The sequence below is a fragment of the Erinaceus europaeus genome, chromosome 2 (genome assembly GCF_950295315.1).
Source record: "Erinaceus europaeus chromosome 2, mEriEur2.1, whole genome shotgun sequence".
Lineage (NCBI taxonomy): Eukaryota > Metazoa > Chordata > Mammalia > Eulipotyphla > Erinaceidae > Erinaceus > Erinaceus europaeus.
In genome coordinates this window covers 197,756,036-197,773,084 of record NC_080163.1, presented here as the reverse complement: position 1 = coordinate 197,773,084, position 17,049 = coordinate 197,756,036, and the positions used below count along the sequence as shown (strand labels likewise).

At 45.7% G+C, this 17,049-nt stretch overlaps 1 protein-coding gene across 8 annotated transcripts in view; it reads left to right on the top strand.

The window, feature by feature from the left end:
* The window catches only part of LOC103123836 (ankyrin-2), a 181,276-nt gene that overhangs the window by 79,629 nt on the left and 84,598 nt on the right, over positions 1 to 17,049 (top strand). For 7 of the 8 annotated variants that reach the window (XM_060186199.1, XM_060186198.1, XM_060186197.1 and 4 more), the window contains 3 exons: positions 3,334 to 3,478; positions 12,728 to 12,830; positions 14,014 to 14,117. In XM_060186199.1, coding sequence (XP_060042182.1) covers positions 3,334 to 3,478; positions 12,728 to 12,830; positions 14,014 to 14,117 — 352 coding nt within the window. Of the gene's footprint in view, positions 1 to 3,333; positions 3,479 to 6,703; positions 6,716 to 12,727; positions 12,831 to 14,013; positions 14,118 to 17,049 lie in introns of all 8 variants that reach the window. The other variant, XM_060186195.1, reaches the window with a different exon arrangement.

The following is a 17,049-nucleotide window of genomic DNA, read 5'->3' as shown; positions in this document are numbered from 1 at the left end:
CCTGTCTCTCTCTTTCCCTAGTGGGGCAGGGCTCTGGGAAAACGGCTCCAGGACACATTGGTGGGATCATCTGCCCAGGGAAGTCTGGTTGGCATCACAGTAGTATCTGGAACCTGGCGGCTAAAATAGAGTTAAGTTATAAAGCAGAACAAATATTTGGCCAATCATGAACTTAAAGTAAAGAATATTGCAGATAAATACTTGAGGCCTCGGTTTTGGAAAAAGCTAGTAGGTCTATTTTAGGTATATTCCAAGGGGCCCATGACTTTACTAGTTTTTGCCTGAGCCTGACATCAGATACACAGGTGGACCCAGGTTATTGTCTGGGGAGATGATGTCATGGCTGGTAAAAGAGCTAGAAAGCTGGATCAGGGAAGAGAGTAGCTCCCAAATATGAGAAAAGGATATAACTATTGTGGACTGTAAACCACATTGATTTGACCTGGGTCCCCATTGATTTGATATTCGGTACAGGAGCCTGTGTAACGTCTACACCCCTGGTTTACTGGTTTTATGGTCCGTATCAGGGACTTTGGGAAAACTACTGCAGTTTCCAGTGGAGAGGGCGGGACGGAGAACTCTGGTATCAGCAACTGTATGGAAGTATACCCCTATTTGTGCAACTTTGTAAATCAATATTAAATATAATAAAAAGACAAAAGGTGGGGGGGGGGAGAAATTAAATTTCTAGAAAGTCTCTTGGATTGGATCATTACATCCTATGAGATCTAGTTATAGTAATCTAAGCTTTTTCTCAACACTGCTATATATTGGAAGTTATTGATGATAACTCATTTCTATATTATTTATTTTCCCTTTTGTTGCCTTTGTTTTATTGTTGTTGTAGTTATTATTATTGTTGTTGATGATGTTGGATAGGACAGAGAGAAATGGAGAGAGGAGGGGAAGACGGGGGGGGGAGAGAAAGATAGACACCTGCAAACCCGCTTCACAGGTGGTGAAGCGACTCCCCTGCAGGTGGGGATCTGGGGGCTCGAACCAGGATCCTTACACCAGTCCTTGCGGTTTTCACCATGTGCACTTAACCTGCTGTGCTGCCGTCTGACCCCCTCTCTTTCTTGCTCTCTAGCTCCCCTTCTTCTCTCAATTTCTCTCTGTCCTATCCAGTAATAATATTTAAAAGGAACAAAGGCTGACTGGAGCAGTGGGTGCGTAGTCCCAGCATGGAGCCCCAGCAATAAACCTGGAGTAAATAAAAAAATTATTATCCTTATTTATTTATTGGATAGAGACAGCCAGAAATCGAGAGGAAGGGGGAGATAGAGAGGGAGAGAGACAGAGAGACACCTGCAGCCCTGCTTCAACACTCGTGTAGCTTTCCCCCTGCAGGTGGGGACTGGGGACTCGAACCTGGGTCCTTGCGCAATGTAACGTGCGCTCAGCCAGGTGCGCCACCACCCAGTCTCCCCCATTTAAAAAATATTTTATTTGTTGGATAGAAACAGACAAATCAAGGGGGAAGAGGGAGACAGAGAGGGAGGAACAGAGACACCTGCAACACTGCTTCACCCCCACGGGGGACTTGAACCTGAGTCCTTGTACATTGTAACCTGTATGTTCCACCAGATGCATCATAGTCTGGCCCCTATTAATAAGAGTTATTTAAAATTTTATTTTATTAGTAATTTAATAATGATCGACAAGATTGGTAAGAATATAGCAGAGGAGATTAGGGGTCTTCATACTGGAAGAAGCTAGGATGTCTCTTTTAGGTATATTCTTTTTTTTTTTTAAAGGTTTTTTTAATTTTTTTTTTATATTTATTTTATTTATTTATTCCCTTTTTGTTGCCCTTGTTTTATTGTTGTAGTTATTATTGTTGTTGTCGTTGTTGGATAGGACAGAGAGAAATGGAGAGAGGAGGGGAAGACAGAGAGGGGGAGAGAAAGATAGACACCTGCAGACCTGCTTCACCACCTGTGAAGCGACTCCCCTGCAGGTGGGGAGCCGGGGCTCGAACCGGGATCTTTATGCCGGTGCTTGTGCTTTGCGCCACCTGCGCTTAACCCGCTGTGCTACAGCCCGACTCCCCCTTTTAGGTATATTCTAACAGGTCCATGACTTTACCAATTTTTGTTTGGGCCCGTAAATAAGAATTTTTTTTTTTTTATTTATTTTTTGCCTCCAGGGTTATTGCTGGGGCTCGGTGCTGCACTATGAATCCATTGCTGCCGGAGGCTATTTTTTTCCTTTTTGTTGTCCTTGTTGTTTATTGTTTTTGTTGTGATTATTGTTATTATTGCTATTGTTGTTGTTTGATAGGGCAGAGAGAAATGGAGAGAGGAGGGGAAGACAGAGAGGTGGAGAGAAAGATAGACACCTGCAGACCTGCTTCACCACCTGTAAAGCAACTCCCCTGCAGGTGGCAGTCTGGGAGCTCAAACCAGGATCCTTGGGGCCATGTGCGCTTAGCCTGCTGCGCTACCACCAGGCCCCCAAATAAGAATATTAAAGAAGCTAGCATAATCTAGACAATCTGTTTTGGCAATGAGATGATGAATAAGGAAGGAGGGTGGCTGGGTGGTGCCATGCCTGGTTGAGCACACGTGTTACAGTGCTCAAGTATCCAGATTTGAGCCCCCAGTCCCCACCTGTAGGGGGAAAGCTTCTCGAGTGGTGAAGCAGAGCTGCAGGTGTGTCTGTGTCTCAACCTCCCCTTCCCCTCTCAACTTCTGGCTGTCTCTGTCCAATAAATAAATAAATGTAATAGAAACTAATATATATGGGAGTCGGGTGGTAGCTCAGCGGGTTAAGTGCACATGCCGTGAAGCACAAGGACAGGCTTAAGGATCCTGGTTTGAGCCCCTGGCTCCCCGCCTGCAGGGGAGTCGCTTTATAGGCGGTGAAGCAGGCCTGCAGGTGTCTATCCTTTTCTCCCCTTCTCTGTCTTCCCCTCCTCTCTCCATTTCTCTCTGTCCTATCCAACAATGACGACATCAGTAATAACAATAATAACTACAGTAAATAATAACTACAACAAAAAAAAACAAGGGAAACAAAAGGGAATAAATAAATAAATATTTTAAAAAACTAATATATATATTTACAAAAAATATTTTCTTAAAAAGAAAATTCGCTAGTGTGAAAAGCGGGACCGCCCAGGTCATTGCGATAGTGAGTGACAGGAAACCGTCCCTGGTGCTGTTTCTATAAACGCAGGCCCTCTTTCACTACAAGAGTGCTGTCTTCTCGCCATGTGTGCACAGTGTTCCCACTCTTCTTTCTGTCCTGGGGCTTCTCCCAGCCACACTCTCTGATCACGTCATTCCAAAAGAGTCACTCTTTGCCCCACCTGCCTCTGTTCCTCTCAAGGCGACGACACCATGACCGGAGACGGAGGAGAATACCTGAGGCCTGAGGACCTGAAGGAGCTGGGGGATGACTCCCTGCCCAGCAGCCAGTTCCTGGACGGCATGAACTACCTACGTTACAGCTTAGAGGGCGGGCGCTCGGACAGGTACCGACGCACACTCATGTACAACACACAGGCCAGCGCAGTGCCTTTCCCTGATGATGATGCAAAGGGAAAGGTCTCCACACTGTGACTGAATGCTCTGGGTTGTACGTTAGCTCACTGCGTTCGTTGACAACTGTAACTTTAAACTGTTTGAGTGTGTGTCTTCAGGACACCACACTGTGGTCGTAGGCTTGTCGCACTGGGGATTGAACCCAGGGCTTCCCCCTTGCAAAGTAATGTGCTCGATCTACTGAACCACTTCCTTGGCTACTATTTTTTTAATATTTATTTATTTTCCCTTTTGTTGTCTTTTCATTGTTGTTGTAGTTATCATTGATGTCGTTGTTGTTGGATAGGACAGAGAGAAATGGAGAGAGGAGGGGAAGACAGAGAAGGGGAGAGAGAAAGACAGACACCTGCAGACCTGCTTCACCGCCCGTGAAGCGACTCCCCTGCAGGTGGGGAGCCGGGGGCTCGAACCGGGATCCTTAGTCTGGTCCTTGCACTTTGCGCCTGGTCCTTGCGCTTTGCGCCATGTGCGCTTAATCCGCTGCGCACGTAGTTTGAAGTGCAAGGATCTCGGATCTCGGATCTCGGTTCAAGCTCCTGGCTCCCCACCTGTAGGGAGGATGCTTCACGAGCAGTGAAGCAGGTCTGCAGGTGTCTCTTTGTCTTCCTCTCTCTCTCAATTTCTCTTTGTCTTGTCTAATAAAATGGAAAAAAAAAGCCCACCAGGAGCACTGGATTTATAGTGCAGGCACCGAGCCCTAGTAATAACTCTGGAGGCAAAAAAAAAAATGGTGTTGTGAAGAATAGTTAAAGAGAAACAACTCAGAAAAAAAACACACACAGCACTAGCTCTTTTCCTGAAAAAAAGGATGAGAGTAGAATCCCTCAGTCAGGAGTCTGTGTGCAGTCAGCCACCTGAGAGAAACAGGTTCCACAGACACATCCCAGGAAGTTTGTGTCATGTCCCCAAAAAGAAGCTCTTACGTTCTTCAGAGAGCTTCTGTGGCACTAGCTGAAGTTGTTTGTTTTCAGACAAGCTAGGTAGGGACGTCACCTCACCCCTTATCCTGAGTGCCCGACTGATTCGGGCTCACCGTGTGTTCTTCTGCACGGCACAATCCGTATCCTCAGCTTTCTAGCTTTATCCTCTGCTAATCCGTATCCTCAGCTTTCTAGCCTCAAGTTGGCTATAGCAGAGCTAAGGGGCCAAGAAATAAATGTTTTAAAGAGCCACCTGTTCTAAATGGATTGTGAACAAAACAAGTCTTTTCTGCTTCTTCATCTTCGTCTTCATCTTCATCTTCCTCATTTTCTTCTCTTCCTCCTCCCCTGATAAGCAGTGTCCTATCTTTGTTCATCTTACACACACACACACACACACACACACACACACACACACACACACACACACACACACACACACACATATTTTATTGGCCATGCAGTGGGTACCCTCCTGGTTTGGATTTGTGGTACATGTTGCAGCCATGATGATAAACTAAGATCCGGTTGATGAAGTCATAGTTTGATGGGCTGGGAGAGAACTCGGTTAGGGGGACCCACAGAATTCCACGGGAGCCCTGAGACCCAGGTTTCCTGTAGAAGATCCCGAACGTGGAGCAAGTGCAGAATATTGATGTGAAGGAAAGGTGGAGAGATTCCTCAAGTCCAGAATAAGATGAGAAAGGGGTGTTGCAAGCATGGAGGAATGGAAGTCAGATTTGCTTTTTGACTGAGTCCTTCAGTCAAAAAGGGATAACGAGACAGAGAAACAAGATATGGGGGAGTCCAGGGAGGGTGACATCTGAGAAGAGACTGCATCAATATTCATTGAGGGTGTCGGGAAAGGACTTGGCAGCGGCAGGACTGGGGAGTATTTGAGAGTTAAGAGGAAGAGGTCTTGGGACCAGGTGGTGACGCACCTGGTTAAGTGCTCACACTACAGTGCACAAGGACCCGTGTTCAAGCCTCTGGTCCCCAACTGCAGGAGAAAAGCTTCACAAGTGGTGAAACAGGGCTGCAGGTGTCTGTCTCTTTCCCTCTCTATCTCCTCCTCCCCTCTCAATTTCTCTGTCTCTATCCAATAATAAAATAAGTAAAAATATTAGAGAGAAAGAGATGAGAGGTTTGGAACAAACATCTCCAAAGAAAGAGTGGCTAGATCTTGCAGTGGATATCAGGGAGTGGGAGAAGGAGGTCAGATTGTCTCCTCAGCATCAGTGACTTTGACTAAACCAGGCTTTTCCTTGGGGTCAGGATGTAGGAGCCACTGGAGGAGAAGGGGAGAGGCTGGAGGTGGGATAGTTGGGGTTAGTATGGAGTCTCTCAGGTGGAGAGAGTGGACCCTCACAATCTGAGATTCTGCAAAGGCTCAGTCAGATGGAATATTTATGGTTTTGCACAGGTTCTTAACAACCAGCTTGTTTTTCTCCTCCCAGTATGATCTCTTTTACTAAGAAGTGTATGTGCATGTGGCACAAAGCACAGGGACTGTCGTAAGGATCCCGGTTCGAGCCCCCGGCTCCCCACCTGTAGGGGAGTCACTTCACAAACTCACAAGCGGTAAAGCATCTTTCTCTCCCCCTCTCTGTCTTCCCCTCCTCTCTCCATTTCTCTCTGTCCTATCCAACAACAATGACATCAATAATAACGGCAACAATAAAAAACAAGGGCAACAAAAGGGAATCAATAAATATTAAAAAAAAGAAGAACCGTATGTGGAAGCTACTGGGTGTATATAGCTCAGTGATAAGAGCGGCTTACACACACACACACACACACACACACACACACACACCACCAGCACCACCACCACCACCAACAATAACAATAACAAAGAAAAATAAGTCTTCGATTCAACCTATCTTCCTTCTTTGAAAGTGCTCAGGTGGGGAGATCACCTAGAGCATGCTCTGTAAAGCAGAGCTTAGTCATTCGACCAGTCTCCTTCAAGTAAAGCCTTGTGGGTGTGTAAGCCCAGGGCCCGGGAAGCAGACCAGGACCCCCACCCCCACCCCACCCCCTTATAGAATCCGCCAGCCTCTCCACGCTGGAATTCCAGACCACATCCCACTTCCATGGTTTTCTCATTTGCTTTATTTATTTGTCTTGTTTTCATTCTGCTTAGGCAATTCAGTGTGTTACCTGTTTCCAGTAACCATTCTTCCTTTCTGGTATTTCTTTATTTTTTTTTTTCTTTTGGTATGCTTTCAACAGTACCATGCCCAGGTAGGTATGTTATAGCATGGACAGACCTCCATCTTGGACTCATCTGCATTTCCCTGCTCACTGCTGTATATGTGTGTGTGTTGATGTTTTAGAATTATGGATTTACTTTCAAATTGGGAAGCTAATGTGTTCAATTATATCTGAGTTACAAGACCCCATTGCATAACTAGACTGAGTCTAGCATGACTCATTGTCATGGCACCATCTAGTGGCTGATAAAACAATAGCATGATGTTCCCTCTTCCCCCCCCCCCAAAAAAAAAGGACAATTAGCCCCCTGTAAATTATAGGTGAGAGGGGGAAAAATAATGCTGATTAGATGCAAAGAAATAAAAGTCAGCACACTTGAGTTTACATTCAATAAAAACATAGCTGAGCTGTCGTTAGATGGATAGTGTCTCTCATCTGATTTTAGTTTTGCTTATAAACTTAAAATGCCATTCAGTGTAAAACGTGACTTACCAGGAAACCATAGAAGCTTCTCCAGAGATTAGAACAACACATCACCATTTTTAATTTTTTTTTTTTTTTTGGTGTTCACTCTTTCTGTAGAGTTTTACACCTCCATAACTAAATGCCTAAGATATTCCTACTAAATTATTAAAATTGTTTTTTTTTCCCAGTGTGATTTCAAGTTCTCACATTACCTGTTCTTTGTCTACAAAGCAATTTGTTCCCTAGTTAAAAACAATCATATATATCTGAAAGCTTTTGGCACTGAGCAGGAGGTTCACAGCACTTCTAAATTTGTTACTATAAATGTCATTAACTGAATAGCTGTACAGCACTGACTTAACAGAAGGGAAAGGCAACTCTATTGCAAAAAGATGTTACGTTATATTCTTTGAAACCAAGGCAGACAGTTACTGACTTGGAAACCTGAATTATTTCAGATCTTTGTGCTATTCATTATTGCTTTGGATTCTCCAGTGTTAGAATATTTGACTTGATTTCACTAAGGAGATTCTATGTTACAGAAAAAAAAGTGGGGAGTTGGGCGGTAGGGCAGCCAGTTAAGCGCAGGTGGCGCAAAGCATAAGGACCAGTGTAAGGATCCCGGTTTGAGCCCCCCGGCTCCCCACCTGCAGGGGAGTCACTTCACAAGCAGTGAAGCAGGTCTGCAGGTAGAGTCTTTCTCTCCCCCTCTCTGTCTTCTCCTCCTCTCTCCATTTCTCTCTGTCCTATCCAACAATGATGACAACAATAATAAATACAGCAATAAAACAACAAGGGTAACAAAAGGGAATAAATATTTAAAGGAAAAAAAAATGCACCTGGTTAAGTGCACATGTGTTACAATGCTCAAGAACCTAGGTTCGAGCCCCCGGTCCCCACCTGCAGGGGGAACGCTTCACGAGTGGTGAAGCAGGGCTATAGGTGTCTCTCTGTCTCCCTCTAGCTCCCCCTACCCTCTTGATTTCTGGCTGTCTCTATCCAGTAAATAAAGATGATTAAAAAATTAGAAAAAAATAATAACTAGAAAGTGACTATTGGCTACATAATGAACATTTTAGAAGGCAGTAGACAGTGAGCTTGAATTAACTCTTACACGATGGAGGTACTCAGCCACATATTCCTGACCTATTTTCTCCCTCACTCTGTCTACATGACCTGTTCTCTCTCTCTGTCTTTCTTCCTAATCTCCTTGTGGTTGTGAATCACTCTGTCTCTCTCTTACCTTTCTTCTCCTCCTGTACATCATTCCTGTGGAGGTGTCAGAAAAGGAAAAAAAGGGCAGGGATAGATAGCATAACGGTTATGCAAAGAGACTCTCATGCCTGAGGCTCCAAAGTTCCAGGTTCAGTCCCCTGCACCACCATAAGCCAGAGCTTCACAAGTGCTTTGGTCAAACAAACAATTAAAAAAAAAAAAAAAGAAAAGGAAAAAAATAATAACACCAGGGTCTGGATATTGCACTTGGTTCACCGTGTGTGTGATTCAGGTTCAAGCCCAGCCCTGCTACACTGGAGGAAGCTTCTGTGTTATGGCCTCTTTCCCTTTTCTCTCTCTCTCTCCCTCCGTCTTGTCTCTTTCTGTCTGAAATAGAAACCCCAGTGATGGCAAAGTCAATCAATTCATCCATCCATCCATCCATCCATCCATCCATCCATCCATCCATCCGTTCTCCATCACTCCACCCAATTATAAACCAATTTAGACTTAAGGGCCAAGAAGAAAGACACCAAAGTCCCCCTTTCTTACGAATACATGGTGGCACAAGGCGGGTCTATATTCACATTCAGCCATCCTCACCCCTTGAGTAGATCCACTTGTCTGTCCAGTTATAGTTTCTCCACAAGAACGGTAGATGAGACGGGGCTGGGGGCAAGGGTGGGGGGGTAGAATTTATAACGGTGACGGCCACATCCTGAGTTCTTATTGTATCACCTTTGTCACCTGGTGTGTCCCCATCCAAGCTAAGTTTCCCTTCCCCCCTTTAAGACCTGCATTTCTGCTACCCCAGGGCCATGCTTCAAGTCAGTTCTACCTTGGCTCCCACTGGGTGTTTGGGGCGCCGATGCTGTAACCCGGTGCTTCTCCATCCTTTCACAGAAACCCAGCGCCTTGACGGATGACCTTTGCATTCTTTTAAAAAATATTATTTTATTTTTGAGAGAGATGCAGAGAGAGAGAGATGCCCAGCTCTGGCTTATGATGCCCAGCTCTGGCTTATGGTGGTATGGGGGATTGAACCTGGGACTTGGGAGCCTCAGGCATGAGAGTCTCTTCGCATAACCAGTATACTATCTACCCCTGCCCGACCTTTGCATTCTAAATGCCGGGACTTGAGGCTGTGTCATCCACAAGTCTGAGCAGAGGGTGGTGGAGCCCACACAGGTCAGCATCCTCTTAAGGAACTGACTCCTTCTCTGGGCCCAAAACAGGACGAGAGAGCATAGAACGTTGTAGCACCCAATTGAGCGTGGCTGGGTATAAAAACCATACAAGTGGATCTCAGCTCTTTGTGGTTTAATGCACGCTCAGGAAAACCCTGTTCAGTCCAGTCAAGACAAGATTGATTTATTCCCACCTGCAGGGGAGTTGTGTCACAGGCAGTGAAGCAGGTCTGCAGGTGTCTGTCTTTCTCTCCCCCTCTGTCTTGCCCTCCTCTCTCCATTTTTCTCTGTCCTGTCCAACAATGATGACATCAGTAACAATAATAACTACAACAGTAAAACAGCAAGGGCAACAAAAGGGAAAATAAATAAATAAATATATAAAAAATATAAAAAAGATTTATTTATTTATTTATTTTAGCCTCCAGGGTTATCGCCGGGGCTTGGTGCCTGCACTAGGAATCCACTGCTTCTGTTGCCTTTTTTTTTTCTTCTTTGTGGCTATCTTTTTCAATTTTTTTGTATAGGACAGAGAGAAATTGAGAGAGGAGAGGAAGAGAGACAGAGAAACACTTGCAGATCTGCTTCACTGATTGTGAAGCGCCCGTCCCACCCGCAAGTGGGGAACCGGGTCTCAAACCAGGATCCTTGCACAGGTCCTAATGCTTCTCGTACTATGTACAATTAACCCAGTGTGCCACCGCCTGGCCCCATCAAATTTGTACAAATGTAAATTTGCTGAGACAGATGACCTTCAATAATTTCATCCCCTTCCCTTGCTGAAATTCAAGGTCAGACCAAAGTTAATCACAGCCTACTAGAGAAAGGTTTCTTGAACAACCTCCTTGTACATCTGTAAGGCCAGAAACTGTTATCAAACAGCCAGGACTAAAGCTCTGTGGGTTGACTTAGCAAAACACCACCCTAGGGGCCCCGGCTATGGTGCCTCCAGTTAAGTGCAAGGACCCGCTGAAGGGGTTCAAGCCCCCAGCTCCCCACTGCAAGTGGGGACACTTCACAAGCAATGAGGCAGGTCTGCAGGTGTATCTTTCTCTCTCTCTCTCTCTCCCCCTTGTCTCTCAGTTTATCTCTGTCCTATCCAATAAAATGGAAAAAATGACTGCCAGGAGTAGTGGATTCATAGTGCAGGTACCAAGTCCCAGCAATAACCCTAGGGGCAAAAAAAAAAAAGTACCAGGCTATTCTTAGCTGTGTTAGAGGCCTACATCTTCTCTAAGAGCTCATCTAACATTAAATAGCTCCTTCCCAAATGAAATTTTAACTTTCATCTCCTAATAAACACAGCAAGCGATGTAGGCACAATTGAACCCAGTGAGAAATCCAGTCCTTTGACTCTTACTAATGATCTTCTAAAACCTAGAACCAATTTGGACAGGCGCTGGAAACTTACAGTGGGATAGGTTGAGAACAAGTGACCTCTCCACAGATGTCTTCCTCAAAGCTCCCTGCAGCTGGTTCTATCGACAGCTCAGAAAGACACCATTACATGGTCAGATTGTGCACCATGAGAGTGCTCTCAAATCCATGTGCTAATCTGACATTTTAGTCCATAATTCTATATAGTGCTTCACTGGCCAGATCCCTCCTAGCTCGATGGAAGTTCGCTTCTGTAAATATTGTGAAAGCTTTCTTCTCTCCTCCCGTCCCCAATATGGGCTTTGGGCTAATGTTTTGAATACAAGTATTTATTTCTTGGATCAACATGTTTGAAACCTAGCTTGCAGTATCAGCCTGCTGACCATTTCAGTGGGAAAGACTGAAATTGGATCCAGGCAGATGTTGAAGTTCCATCACCCCAGAGTATCTGACCCAGAACATCAACAATTCTGACTTAGCAGACATGTTCAGCTTCGCGGAAGCCAACCCCCCAGCCTGGGTCCTTGTCCCTCCGCCATTTGGTCTCTGTGCTGCCACATGTGTCTGTGTGCGGGGCTGCCGCTCATACAGGAAAAATCTGGCCTTTGCCACTTGTTGGCTGGCCAACCAGCCCTTGGTGGTGCCTCACTGAGCGCACACAGGACGCAGGACACGCAGAGGGGACACGGCCTTAGAAATGGTTTTGTTGGAGTCACTGGAGACAAAGGAGAGGAACCCCACTCAGAGGAAGCATGACTGGCTGCAGTCCACTCCTCCCTGTGCCTTCCAGGAGACCACACCAGCACTGGGCTGTTCCCTCTGTGGACAGGAAGAGAAAGGGGAAGGAGCAGAAATGCACTCCTCTCCCCCCAAATCTCTCTCTCTCTGTCTTTTTTTTAATTGCCACTATGGTTACTGTGGGGGTTCCGTGTGATGAATCCACCACTTCCGGTGGCCATTTTCCCTTTATTTTATAGATGTACTGTTTTTTTTCTGTTTTATTTTGAAAGGACAGACAGAGATAGAGAGGGAGATGGGGGGGTGCACCTGCAGACTTGCTTTGCTGCTTATAAAACTCCCCTCTCCTGCAGGTGTGGGGTAGGGGGCTTGAACCCAGGTCCTCGTGTGTGGTCACATGTGCACTGAGTCAGGTGCACCATCACCCGGGCCCCAGTTCATCTCTTAGTTGCAGGGTGGTGAACATGAAACCCATTTTTTAAACATATATTTTTCTATACTTTATTTATTTATTATTGAACAGAGACAGAGAGAAATTGAGAGGGGAGGGGGTGAGAGAGAGAAAGAGACAGACACCTGCAGCCCTGCTTCACCACTTGCAAAGCTGGATTCCTGCGGGTGGGGACCAGGGACTTGAACCGGGGTCCTTGCACATTGTAACGTGTGCACTCTACCAGGTGTGCCACTGCCTGGCTCCCATAACACATTTTTGAATTTGCTTAAACCCTTCATGCTGGAAATCTTTTATGTGTAGATGTCTTGTCCCAGGCGGCCGGGAGAGCTGCTGGTCTCAAACCTTTCTGGAGAGAAAGAAAAGGAATCAGATTAGGAGTGTCACATGCTCGTCTCTGGGTTCCCTGGTGCCCCTGTTGGGGAGGGGTAGGAAGCAGTCCAGAGGCGCGTCAGGGTGGCCGGTGGCCTGGGTGTGCCCTCCCCCCCCCAATGTGGCACTGCCAGCTAATAGTATGCTTTTCTCATTCTCCCGCTCGGCTCATCACGCATCCTCCCAACCCTCCCACCACTGTCGGTCTGTGGTCATGGCCTCCTGCCAACCTCCCAGCCTTCGGTCCTTCAGTTCCGACAGGTCGCACACCCTGAGCCACGCCTCTTACCTGAGGGACAGCGGGATGATAGAGGACACGGTGGTGATCCCCAGCCATCAGGTAGGTGACCCGAGTCCCCCTTTCTGGAGATGTGGGTTTTGGTTGGGATTGGGGTTGGGCTTTGTTTATTTTTACCAGAGCATTGCTCTGGGTGATGGTGGTGTAGGAGATTGAACCTGGGATTTTGAAGCCTCAGACAGACATGAAAGCCTCTTGGGGTTGGGCTTTATGGCATATCTTTGTTGTTGGAAATGTCCTGAGAAGGTTGTCACTCTAAAAACAAAACAAAAATAATAGTACATGAGATCACCTTAATTCAGTTGTCAAACCAGGAGCACGGATGTCAGGCTCTGTCTAAAGCCCAAAAGAGAAGGTTCACTCAGTTTCTCAGTGAGCATTTTTTTTCTTTTCTAGAATACTGTTTGTTTCCTCAGACAAACCAAATTCTTTTTTTTTTTGCCTGCAGGGTTATCACTAGGGCTTGGGGCTTGGGGCTTGGGGCTTGGTGCTGGCACTACAAATCCACTGTTCCTGACAGACATTTTTTTCCTTTTCATTGGCTAGGACAGAAATACATTGAGAGGGGGAGGGAAGATAGGAGGGAGAGAGAAAGACACCTGCAGACCTGCTTCACCGCTTGGGAAGCGATCTCCCTGCAGGTGGGGAGCCAGGGGCTCCAACCGTGTGCTTCACACTATATGCACTTAACCTAGTGCTCTACTGCTCAGCTTGCCCCGCTCCCCGCCAAATTCTTTAGTGGTGATTATATATCCAAGCCAGTTGCTGTCTTAACAAACACCTCTATGAAGGTAAAAAGCCAGCTCACGTGATGAGTGGTCCAGGTTAAAAGAGAAGGTCTCCTGTGATTTAAAATGTTTAATTGTGAATAATAACAGCACTTACTGTGAGATGTTTTTGATTTCAGGTCCCAGGTTGAGTAGTGCAAGGAGGGTGGGTGGGGGGCATGCATAAAACACTGATGTCTTTGAGAGAGAATTATACCAACATGATCTTGGCTTAGTAAGATGATTGGAATTAGATTTCCTTATGAAAGGTCTATTTTAAGGGTCTTTTAAGTGAAAGTGTCAGATCATACCACCTTCCTGGGGTACAGTCTTCAGACTTCATTATATTTTAGTTTAATTGAAAGGTGATATATAAATATTCAGGTCTGCGTGCGTGCGTGTGTGTGTGTGTGTGTGTGTGTGTGTGTATTTTTAAATCCAGTGTTCTTTGTACCCAGGTGTCAACACTAGCCAAGGAGGCAGAAAGGAACGCTTATCGCCTGAGCTGGGGCACTGAAAACTTAGACAACGTGGTCCTTTCTTCCAGCCCTATTCATTCCGGGTGAGTAAATCAATATTCTGCATCCAGATCAAGAAGTAAAAAGAGATGGGAGTGAAAAACCACAGCTTTGTCCGGTAGCTCAAGCTGATGGCAAACGTCCAGGGGAAGTGACCTTTGTTTAAACTTGTGAATGACCCGGCTTTATCCAACATGGTTTCTGTCTACGCAAACAGAATACGCCCCCCACTGTCCCCTTCCCAAAAAAAAAAAGTTTGAATGCAGCTTAGAAAAACTTGACTTGTTTTAAAATCACCAGTAGAACTGCGTTAGAGAGCCTGCTAACTAACCAGGGTCTTTTGATGGCCTCCTTATTCTTCACATTTTGTCTTTTTTAAGAAGTTGTAAAAAAGAGCACCAAGACCATTGGCTTTCTAGAAAGTTCTGATGACAGAGGTGAACTCCCTCAGTCAATAAAGGCATTCCTTTAAATAATGTGTTTTAAAAATGTTTATAGAAGTTTGAGCCGGAAGCTGGGTGGTAGCGCAGCAGGTTAAGCGTACACGGTGAAAAGCACAAGGGCTGGTGTTAAAGATCCTGGTTCGAGCCCCCGGCTCCCCACCTGCAGGGGGGTCGCTTCACAGGCGGTGAAGCAGGTCTGCAGGTGTCTGTCTTTCTCTCTTCCTCTCTGTCTTCCCCTCCCCTCTCGATTTCTCTTTGTCCTATCCACCAACTACAACAGCTATGACAATAACAATAACAACTACAATAAGCGCAACAAGGGCAACTAAATGGGAAAAATGGCCTCCAGGAGTAGTGAACTTGTAGTGCAGGCACCGAGCCCAGTGATAACCCTGGAGGCAAAAAAAAAAAAAAAAGTTCAAGCCACACAAATATGTAAAGGAGATCGTAAGTTGTTTAAAATAGGGACACACTAAGGTAAAGAGGAACTTGAGTTAGTCATTCAGATTCATGTTCATCTTCTATGTTTTATTTATCTTGGCGAGAGGTAGAGAGGAATTGAGAGGAAAGGGGGTGCTAAGAGGGAGAGAGAGAGAGGCACCTGCAGTACTGTTTCACCACTCATGAAGCTTCCCCCCCCACACAGGTGGGCATGGGGGTCTTGTACCAGGGTCCTTGCACACTGTAACATGTGTGCTCTGTTAGTCATCTTCTGAAAGTTGTCAGGTACGATAGATAGCACTGGCTTAAGGGGTGCTGTCTGTTTATATTGAGAGATACCTGCAGCCTTGCTTCACCACTAGCAAAGCTTTCCCCCTGCAGGTGGGGATGAGGGCCTGAACCTGGGTCCTTGTGCACTGTACCATGTGTGCTTAACCAGGTGTGCCACCATCTGTCCCCAGTTTTAGCGTCTAACACACCCTACAATGTTTTTTTCTTCCATTTGAGTACTTTTAAGTCACATTGGACTTTCTTTTTTAAATTTATTTTCCCTTTTGTTGTTGCCCTTGTTGTTTTTATTGTTTTTGTAGTTATTATTGTTGTTATTGATGTCGTCATTGTTGGATAGGACAAAGAGAAATGGAGAGAGGAGGGGGAGATAAAGAGGGGGAGAGAAAGACAGACACCTGCAGACCTGCTTCACCACCTGTGAAGCGACTCCCCTGTAGGTGGGGAGCCAGGGCTCGAACCGGGATCCTTACGCCGGTCCTTGTGCTTGGCACCACGTGCACTTAACCCGCCGCCCGACTCCCAGGACTTTCATCTTTATATGTGAAGCTCTAAAAGGTTTTCTTGCTTAATTACTTCTAAAGCTCAGTACTCACTTTTTTTTTTTTATCTTACTGAGTGGAACACGTAAATATAAATGATTATCTCAAATTCCTCACTCTTAAGTCCTCAGGACTAATTTGAGTTGTGGGTCTTGCTTTTAGTAGTCCAAAGTGATTTCCTTTCAGGAAGACATTACTTATTAACTCCATTTTTTGGGGTAAAGAAAGAGAAGAATTGAGAGGGAGAGACAGACAGGCATCTTCAATGCCTCTTATACGACTTCACTGCTTATGAAGCTTTCTCACTGCAGGTGGGGGACTGGAGACTTGAACCTGGGTCCTTATGCACTGTAATGTGTGTGTGTGTGTGTGTGTGTGTGTAGAGAGAGGGAGATAACAACAGCACTTGAGCTTCCTCCAATGTCATAGCACCTCCCATGTGGTGCCAGCCCAGTTACATCTGGGCCTTGCAGGTGTGTTTGATACTATCAGCTAGAAAGGAGCCGGTTTTGACAAGTTGCTTTGAGTATCAGGGAGAGCAAGGCAATTTAACAAGCGCCCAGTTTCTTCATGTGTTTCCCTCACTCCCATCCACTTAAGACTGTTCCTTCTTTAGACATTGGCCGCCTCTGCAAAGCACCAAGCACTGTACCAAACGCTTAGGGAAGCGGAGAAGATCAGCCCTTACAGCCTCACACCCGGGTGCTGCTTTTTGAAGTCGGAAGCCAGTCTGTAGAAGCCAGGCATTGAATGGTTGAGAGTCTGCTGTGGAGGCAGGCCAGTGAGAACTCAGATCTTGGCCTTGACACGCGATCAAGACAGTGAGTCAGTGATGGGAGCTAGTGGGGTTCCAGTGTACTTGGCCGTGAGATGAGAAGGATTCCATAGGGGAATCTCTAGAGAAGTACTAAGTATCAAATGCTTCTCAAATAATTCACACTCTGCCTAGAAAGAAGTACTCAGTATTTCATATCCATTAGGCTATTCTGCAGTCTCTGTATACATCTTCCAAGTTGTTTTATTTATTTATTTTTGAAAATGTATTTATTTATTCCCTTTTGTTGACCTTGTTGTTTTATTGTTGTAGTTATTGTCGTTGTTACTATTGATGTCATCATTGTTGGATAGGACAGAGAGGAGGGGAAGACAGAGAGGGGGAGAGAAAGATGGACACCTGCAGACCTGCTTCACTGCCTTTGAAGTGACTCCCCTGCAGGTGGGAAGCCGGGGGCTCGAACTGGGGTCCTTATGCCGGTCCTTGT